Raw genomic sequence first — 10,004 nt, forward strand, 5'->3', positions numbered from 1 at the left:
GAATAGCAAGAGAAAAAGACCAAAGTAACTGAAAGCAAAAGGTAGAGTTGAATTGATTAACTATAAGCTTATGGTTGAGAGGAGGAAAATAAAAAAGAACGAAAGTCATAAGGACCTAAAAAAAAATTATGAATGATAGAGGAACTAGGGGTCATATGGAGTTAGGATATATTTAAGAGGGGTGGAGAAGAAAAGAAAAAACCACAACAGAAAGAGGAACATATGAAGGCAACAGTGATGCAGTCCAGGGTACAATCAGCTCAGGGTGTGGCTGAGGTGGGGTAGGGGAACAGGCTGGTTATTAATAATGGCACAGGTATGTCAAAGGCACAATGGAAAAGCTGAACACATGTGGAACAGGACAGTTAGCGGTAGGGTTGAGGAGGATGGGGATAAGATAACAGGAAGCTGGAAGAGGGGAAGAAGCCAGTCAGGCAATGTCCTGCCAGACAAAGTACCAAGAAGCCCACCCTTTCACTCTCACTCATTCAAGATCTCTAATCCCTCCACCCTTCAGTACTTTCTTGAACTGGTTCTGTTTTTCCTCTCACTCCCTGTTCTCTAGTTCTTAACCTTCTCCAACCAACCCTAACCATGCCCATTCCTTCTCTATCTGAATCTATTGTGCCCTCTAGAATTCTCACTCTATAATGGTCTGATCATAATACACTACCACAATGAACAAGGGTCCTTTATTCAGGACCTCTTCTTCTCATATACCTTCCTTCTGATTAAAGTTCTTTTTGAACCTCAATTTCCTCATCTATAAAATATAGATGAGAATCATATAATCTGAGAGCTAGAAGGGAACTCAGGGGTACCTAGATAGCAATGTAGATATAGTGCCAGACTTGCAGTCAGACAAACCTGAGTTCAAAATCTGTCCTTGAACACTTACTAGCTGTGTGATCCTGGGCAAGTCACTTAGCCCTGTTTGCCTTAGTTTCCACATCTGTCAAATGATCTGGAAAAGGAAATAGCAAACTACTCCAGAATCTTTGCCAAGAAAACCCCAATTGGGGTCACAAAGAATTGAACACACTGAAACAATTCAACCATGAAGAAGGGAACTCAGAGGCCATATATGTATATATGGCATTGAATATTTGCTGAACAAGACTATTCTACATCCACAGAAAATACCCATGTGGACCATTCAGCTGATGCACGATGTGGCACAATGGGAAGAGCCCCAGGTCCCAAGCCAGAAGAGGAGGGGTTTGGCTACTGACTGGCACATTAATCCCTGCCTCTGACCTCTAATCGCCTCCTCCTCTGCAGAGTAAGGAGGAAGCATCCTCTTGGAATTCCTCCCAAGGACGCTCGTTCCAAGGCAGTTGTGAAGAGATCCTTATGCCAACTATAAAGTGCCATAGGAATGAGAAGGGCCTAACAGGAAGCTTCTTCCCACTCACCGGATGATGTCTGTATATTCCCGGTCCTTCCCTTTGCTGTCTTTCCATTTCCTGTACATCACAGAAGCATCCACGTTGGCTGGTGAGAAGGTATTGGGCTCATTTAAGAGGGAGATCACGCTCAGGAGGATGGTCCTACCCAGCAAAGGAAGATTAGGAAAATTGTACTGAAGACATCTATTCAGAAAACACCCCAAGGCTGAGATCCTCTCATGGCTAGCATGAACCTTTCAGAATACCAGATATCTTGCATGGCACACAGACATATCCACCCAAAGGCCATAAAGGGAAGAAAAGTGCCCACCTGAGACAGCCTTTGAGAATTAGACAAAGGCCCTAGAGAGAAAGGCTTTGGTGGGCAAAGGGGGTGGTGTTTCTAAGTAACTTGAACAAGAAGAGATGTGGCCCAGTGGATGAGAAGCAGTGGGGTATAATATCCTAGAGTACTGGCTAAGCACATGGGCTGAGTGTGCTAGGATAAAAACATATCCCCTACTATCTCCATTTTTCTCCAAGTCATTAAATTGTTGTGGGACTGGGCAAATCACTTCTCTTTGAAGTCCAGCTTCCTGAACAGTAAAGTGAGAATTCTGCTACCCCAAATGTACAAGGTCTTTTTCCTTCCTGACCTTACTATAACATAACGAGGGATATAGATAGCAGCAATCCCATCTTAACACTCCTACCATCTCTCTCTGTGAGTGTCCCAACCTGAAGTATCTTCCAAAGGAAAACATGCAGATAAGCTTTGAGAGAGATGACAAGTGAACTGATACCCAAAACAGCTACTTGGGGTCTCAACAAGTAAGGGGTCAAGTGATTCAATCTGGTCTTGATCAGGTAGGTTGTTTCAATGCATTTAGATCTTATAGATCCAACTCACCCTCTGGAGAGAACTTTAACTCAAAGTATAAGACCTATATAGCTATGAATCAATCCCCTTTTCTCAGTGGGATCTTGCCTCCCCTTTGAGGGAACTCACCTGACATTCTGGGTGGGGTTCCATCGCTCAGAGGGAAGCTCTCCACTCTGGGGATCATCTACTGGAGGGTGAAGGATTGAGATACAAACATCCCCAGTCTGGCCATATGAGAAGGGAGGGAGGGGAGAAAGGGAGAAAGAAAGAGAGAGAGAAGAGGAAGGAGGTGGGGATGGAGAGAAAGAAAGAGAGATCAGCCTTTGTAGTGAGCTTGGAAATCAAGTCTAATTCTTTTCTGGAGGGAGAAGAGTCACACTGACATGGGAGATAGTGACCTTCCCTCAAATAAACCCTATTGTTCTCTGGCTGGGAGACACAAGTACTTACATGCCCAAAGATAGTCTCACAGACCATGATGGACAGCACAAGTTAACTTCATCCATCATTTAGGCTGACTTAAGGCCCTACTTGCCAGCTTGTTCATATCCATGCCACTTTCAAACTGAAACACCCTCCACCCTGAAACTGGTTTCAGGTCAGAGACTAAACTGGTCCAGTTCCAGGGCAAGTTTCGGCTTGTACAAGACAAATAAGTGTTCTGGGATACAGCACAAGGCAGGCTCATCTTCACTCCCCTCTTAAAGCTCAGAGTGAGCATGTGCACCAAGATGGGTCAGCAGACTGTAGGCTCATTGAGGGTGGGGCCCTGCCTTTTACTTCCCTAGTACTATCCATCAGGCTCTTGCACAGTGTGAGTCCTACTAAAGCAGGCATGTTAATACTTGTCTGGCTAAGTAACCCTCTACCCACCCCTCAACATACACACACACTCAGAAGGACTCATAAAAACCACAGGAATCCTATGGGGCAGAAAAAATCTGGGGCTTACCTCATAGATGTTCGGGTGCCACATTTTTGTGAGGAAGCGGAAAGCTGGAGGGGAGTAGGGGTAATCAATAGGAAACTTGAGGCGGGCCTGAGGAGGGAAGTAACAAGGGAAAAAAGAATGAGAAGGGAATGTCAGCATGTTCCTATGTCTCCTGGTAAAGGAGAAAAATGCTGGCTTTGTCCTGGGTTCCAATCTTGCCTCCAAGGTATTTATTAGCTGTTTGATTCTGGGCAAGCCAGTTAACTTCTTTATAACTCGGTTTCCTGACCTTTAAAATGGGGCCAATAACAATGATGATCTTAACTCAGAGGGATGTTGGGAAGAAAGTGCTTTGGGAAACTTAAAGCATTAAGAATTATTGTTAATGGGGGGCAGCTGGGTAGCTTAGTGGATTAAGAGCCAGGCCTAGAGATAGGAGGGCCCAGCTGGGTTCAAATCTGGCCTCAGACACTTCCCAGCTGTGTGACCCTGGGCAAGTCACTTAACTCCCATGGCCTAGCCCTTACCACTCTGTCTTAGAATCAATACACAGTATTGATTCTAAGACAGAAGGTAAAGGTTTAAAAAAAAAAAAAAAGAACTTTTGTTACTGGATAGGACAGAAGACACCCTGGTTCCTAGGTCTGATTCTACCATTTACTTTATGGCTTTCAACAAATCACTTCATCTAGCCTCAAAGACATGAAGAGAGCCATGGCCCTAAAGAGAGGTATAGATTTCTTCCTGTACCCCTCCCTGCCCCCTCCCTTTTCATATTAGCTTAAACACAGTCTACTCCCTTTACAAAAACTTATTCTGTGTCCATGTTAGGCCAGTAATTCTCCTGGAGCCTACTTGGTCAGACTCTGCTTTCTATATAATTAGTTTAAAGCTTCAGGCACCCTTCTGGGCTGCTGAGAGCAGAGTGTCTATCATTCATTTCTTCCCTGACAAAATTATCATCCAAGTTACCCATTTTCCTTTCTACTCTAGTGATCAGATTCTGAAGCTTTCTAAGGGTTCCAGGCTGGAAATGTATGCCAGAAAGATCAGTTCACAGTCCTACTTGGCCTTGGAAAGGGAACTCTCTGCCAGCACCCAGCTGGGTTTCTAATGGTCCTTGGAAGGGTCCAATAGGCTTGCTGAAGCACTTTTTCGTCCAAGGACTTTAAAGAGGGCTGGGGATCTTGATTTAAGAAAACTCAATTTCCTCTACTGGCTATGACTTGAACATGGGTCTCTGATGTAACCTGTGCCAGTGTGTTGCAAACCTTTTGTGATGACAGCTTTGTTGTCTTCCTTCTTGGCTGACCAGCTGGTGAAGCAGGTAAACAGAGGAAGTACAACTCAGATGTTTTTGTTACTGGAAGCTGCTTAGCCCCTGAATCTTAACTGTTTGAAAGTGCCTGGAGATTGACCAGCATATGTCACCCTTCTTTGCGATAAAGGACAATCATAGATATTTCCAGGAGAATGACTTTATCCAATAATAAGCTCTCAAAGGTACAACTGGTGCCAAATTACATCCAGCAGTCCCTCCTGCCCCCAAGTTCTGAATCTCTTTTGGAAAAATTAAGCAGAGAGAGTTCATGGCCCCTAGTTTCCAATTTATTTCTTACAAATACACACAATATCTCAACTCTCAACCCTGACTTCAGATTCAGAGAACAAAGTTGGTTAGTTTTTGAGGCCGGCAGGTTCTTAAAGAAGCAGTCATCAACAGAAGACTGTAGCAGATAAAAGAAAATGTATCAGAAGGAAGTATAATACAAGTCTAAGCATATACTACCCAAGAGATTCATCCTCTTCTATCTCTGCCAAAAAAATATATCTAGAATTGGTGAAGAAGTTATGTTCAATTCTTCTGAATCAGGAATCCTAAGATATCCAGATTGAGACCCTCTAGCAGATCCATTCTAATCAGGATTCAGGCAGAAAATTGTTGAGCTACCTCCAAACAGAACAGGAGGATAATTTCCTAAGAACAAAAAGATATATGATACTAGACAGGTCCCTTTTTAAGTAAAAGCTAGAAGACCCACTCATTTCTTATGGTTTATAACATTCTTATATATTCCATATACAGGCATCTCCTATACACAAAGGGCTGAAGGAAAAATAACTTATTAAATAGTACTTATTCTGTGCTAAGCACACACACTGCACTGAGCAATGAGGATACAAAGAGAAAAGCAAAGACAGTCCCTGTCCCCAAGGAGCTTACATTCTAATGGAGGCAGCAATACACATAGAGGAATCAATATCCAGAGAAGAATATTTGGGTCCAAAAAGTTACAGAGGTGGGGGGGGAGGGGTGTGTGCAAACTGGGATTTAGGGTAGTGGATTGACACACACCATCTAGGACCAATGGTAGAGTGGATTTGAATATGATTCATGTCATGCTGAACTATATGTGAGTTAATCCTAGGATTCTCTGCCTCAGACTCTTCTTTCTTCTCTGTAAAATGAGAAAGATAGACTAGATGATCTTTTAAGGTGTCTTTTCCAGCTCAGTCTAGAAACTTGTATGAAATCTATAAACGGGTCCAGGAGACAGTGTCTAACAGGGAACAACCTATAATAGATTTATTCTACCAAATAACAGACAGATGTCAGCAAAGCCCATAGGTAGGATTCTGGGTAATCCATTGATGATCAAAGGTAGAGCTGGCTAGTGATAGCATATGTCCTAGCAGGCAAAAATAACTTTCTCTTAAAAGGATAAAATAGTTAACTATTACTACTAAAGAGGACAAACTTTTCAACACAAATGCTAGTCCCATGTTCCCCACTCATAATTCCTTCTTTTTGGGAAAGATGAGAAAATTAGGTCTAGGTTGATAGGCCCAGTCCAGGTCTGCAACCCAGAGCTCATATCCTGAGCCTCATCTTACATCCTTTAAGGCCTCACCCCAAATCAACAACAAACACCAGTCACACTGGCCTGTGAGACTTCTGGAATTACACCCTTTACAAAACTGGCAGCTGGGCCCCTAGCCCATTGGGTAACAGCCGTTAAAAGATTAGCACAATAATGCAAACACAGACATCTGCCTTGCCAGCACCAGCTTTCCCCTTGCCTGCCACCCTCAGAACAACCTCATTGATCTCTTGTAGTTTCTCCCAGTTGATCTGGCTCAGTCACAGCTTCAACTTGTATTCTGGGCCAAAGAAAAACCAGGATGCCCTGGGCCTGTGGGGGTAAGGGAGATAACTTTGCAATCCAAGACCAGGGTCTGAAAGGCTGTGCATGCTCAAAGAAAGATGTTTTAATACATGGTTGTGGACTGGATCCATGGAGTCAGGGCTGACCTCTTGTCTGGTAATTCTACTCCAGTTCTGGTCCAGATCTCCCCCTCAACAGGGCAGAATAGAGCCAAAGCAAATGAAATCTAAACCATTTGGAATGATAACATTCCTGCTGATAAAATATTGCCCATAAAAAGAGGGGGGGAAAATGATCAATGTTACCAAAACCCCAAAGCTCAGGTCTCTGGAGAGACTATTCAAGAACAAACATTTATTGAATTGAATTTGCTGGCCTTAGGGTCAAAAGAACAGAGGGAAAATGGGAAGTCTATTTTAGGGGATAAATAAAAGCCCTGACTTTTCCTTGTAAAAGTCTAGGATGCTAAGATCCTTATCGGAGGGCCCAAGGAGAAGCAAACCTCCCCAACAAGAGTCTGTCTTTAATTTGGAAATGAAACAACAGATCTCTGCCCAGGCCCTGCAGGGAGAGAGGAGTGACAGGGACTTGGTTGGGAAGTGATATGATCTTTTTTTGCCTGCATGGGGCTTGAAGGATTACTAAATTGTTCTATTGGGCTGCTTCTACCAGGCACATACTTTTCTGAGCTGGCCTGTCACAAATAGGCCTGGGAACGGGGAGGGTGAACCCCCACCTCCTGAATGCCAATGTGGCTACTCTCAGTCATTTTCTGATTTGCCTAGGCAGCTTGGGATGCTTTTTGTTGGAAGACTCCAAGTAACAACAGCCTTCTGGGTCCAGTAAGCAAAGAGCCTGCTTCCCAACTCAGTTCCAAACCAGCCTCCTCCCCCAGCCAGACCCTGTGTTCCCCAACAATAGCTCACTCTGCACTCCACTAGCTCCAAAGGACACCATGAGGGACTGGAGAGCTGCTATATCCAGGGCTCTTTGTTTCCTCTGGGGAGGGGAGAAGAATGGGAAACAGGGTAAGGAGCATGGAGACAGCAAGGTGGGGCAACAGAAACCCAGAATTAATGAAGGGGCATCACATCACAACCCTTTAAATAAGAACAAGGAAAAGTATCCTTTTCTTTTAGGGTTGGAGAGAATATGGGAAAATGTCATTAGGGATGGGAGTAGCAGTGGTGGTTCAGGGGTAAGAAGAAAAAATAAAAAGGATTGGACTTGTCCTGAAGACATTTGGTTAAAAAGGATAGTAAAATGAATGTTGGGAAAAAGGAGGTAAAAGGGAATTCAAAGGTACAATTTTTTGGGAGTACTTGTAAAAATAAAGGGGTAATAAAATAAAACAAAAATAAAAATTAAGGAGGTAATAAAAATGAGGGCAAATGATCACTCCTGATATAGTACTTGACTAAAATAAGTCAGAAAGCTGAGGAAGATGTGTATATTTGAAGTAGAAGAGATTGATCTAGGAAAGGGCTGTGGGCTAGGGTATATCTAAGAGAAGGGGGAACCTCTCTTGAATGCAGTCATGTTTGTGTGTGCAAACATGCCCATTTAAAAGATGGGGCAACCACATGTGTTTGTGTGTAAGATATGAAAATCTATTGTGTGAACCAGTAATATATGGAATGTGTACATGTTTATAAGATCTAAAGGAATACAGCATGTTTATATAAGAGATGGGGGGACTTGATGTGCATGTGTGTCTAAGAGGGGGGAACCATGTGTGTATGTATGTAAAAGATGGGGGAATCCTAAGGTATATGTGATATGTGTGATGGAAGAATCTAGTCTTTATGTATTTGTGTATAATACATGGAAGAACTGATCCTCTGTATATGTGTATTGTAAGAAATAATGGAGTGTGTGTAAAAGAAATGGAAGAACTCTGTGTGTGTGTGAGAGAGAGAGAGAGAGTTAGTTCTGTAAGAGATGAGAGAATCTATTCTGTATATGGATGTTAGACAGGAAAATATACAAATGTGAAGAAATAAGAGAATCTATTGTGTATGCACATATAAGAAAACCATATCAATGCCTGCATGTGTAAGAAATGAGAATTTATTGAGAATCTAGGGGGAACAATAATTTATGTGTGTGTATAGAAATCTATTTTAAGGGTGGAATGAAGTAGAAAATCTATTAAAAGTATGGAGAATCTAGCTTATATATAAATGTATGTAAAAGAATCTATTGCTAGGGGAGGGAGACACACACCATATGGGTGTGGGAAAATCTATCTTCTTATTTACATGGGGAAAGTCTATTGTATGTGTATGTGTGATATGTATATGGAGAATATATCCTCTACGTGTGAGAATCTATTGTGTGTATTGAGAATCTATCTTGTATATGTTGGAGAATATTATGTATGTAGGGGCCTATATGTATGGGTGAAGAATCTACTGTGTGTGTGTGTGTGTGTGTACATGGACTCTATCATATCTGCATAAGAAAGAGCCTATCATCAATCTTCTGTGGGAGAATCTGTTGTGTGAACATGAGTAAGATGTGGGAAAATCTATTACAATGCTTGTGTGAGAGATTGGAGAATCTATCATGCAGCATGCACACTACATCTCTATAATGTGTATGTAGATCACGTGAGAATGTATTATGCATTTTATATACATAGGTAAATATACGAAAATTATGTGTACTCAAGTATGTGAAAGATATAGCCTGCATGTGTGGTGGTGGTAGAGGATATAGAAATAGAATCTACCCTGCTGTGTTCGCAAACCTACCCCAAACTTGTTTGCAAGTGTATGTGTATGTATAGAATCCACTCTTAGGTATATATCTCAAAGAGAAGACAATTTATCCAGTTTTATGTATAAGAGATGGGAGAATCAATGAATCTTTCAGATGAAAAAGATGGTAAGAACCTATTTGGGAGGATGAAGTATAAAAGATCGGTAACCAATCATAATGGATGGTGTAAAAGAAGGTGGGACACTACATATGTAGGGGCAGTGTAAAAGGGCAGAAGTAAGAGATCCAGTGGGTGAAGTAAAAGATAGGGAACCCAACATGAGGGGAGGAGGATAAGAGATGGGGTACTTACCATTGGGGAAGGGAATGAGAGGGGGGAAGCTACTATGGGGGAGGTTAAGAAATGGAAAATCTACTACGGTGAGGAGAGTAAGAGATGGGAGAATTTACCGTGGGGTGGGAATAAATGATAGAAGAACCTACCAGGGGAGGAGGGAGTAAGGTCGGGGGAACCTACCACACGGGAGGGGGGTAAGCAATGGGGGAGCCTACTACGGCGGTGGGGGTGGGAGGGGAAGGAACCCCACAGGGTGACCGGATTCTCNCCTACTACGGCGGTGGGGGTGGGAGGGGAAGGAACCCCACAGGGTGACCGGATTCTCCGTGGCCTGGCCCCCACGTTAGAAGCCTGGCTGGTCTGCCTTACCTTGAAGTAGCCGCCCTCGTAGTAGGTGTTGGGGGGCCCGAAGATGGCCACCTCCCAGTTGTATAGGTCGCCCTCGTCCACCAGGGTCACCCGGAAGCCCTCGACCGGCTCCTCCTGCAGTCCCTTGAGCTCCAGGAGCAGCGCCTTCTGCGAGCTGGGCACCAGCGGCCGGGCCATGGCGGTGGAGCAGGAGGCAGTGGGAGCG

General features: G+C 43.3%; 1 protein-coding gene across 1 annotated transcript; it reads right to left on the minus strand.

Annotated features, from left to right (window-relative positions):
- Nucleotides 1–1,415: 1,415 nt before the first annotated feature.
- On the minus strand, nucleotides 1,416–9,998 carry CDC34 (cell division cycle 34, ubiqiutin conjugating enzyme; the record flags this gene model as incomplete). The annotated part of the gene is made up of 4 exons (XM_044683867.1): nucleotides 9,800–9,998; nucleotides 3,224–3,310; nucleotides 2,398–2,495; nucleotides 1,416–1,550 (listed from the first exon to the last, which is right to left on the minus strand). Coding segments are annotated over exons 1-4 (497 nt in total), but the record flags the coding sequence as incomplete, so codon positions are not given.
- Nucleotides 9,999–10,004: the final 6 nt, after the last annotated feature.

Source organism: Gracilinanus agilis, unplaced genomic scaffold (assembly GCF_016433145.1).
Source record: "Gracilinanus agilis isolate LMUSP501 unplaced genomic scaffold, AgileGrace unplaced_scaffold36930, whole genome shotgun sequence".
Classification (NCBI taxonomy): Eukaryota; Metazoa; Chordata; class Mammalia; order Didelphimorphia; family Didelphidae; genus Gracilinanus; species Gracilinanus agilis.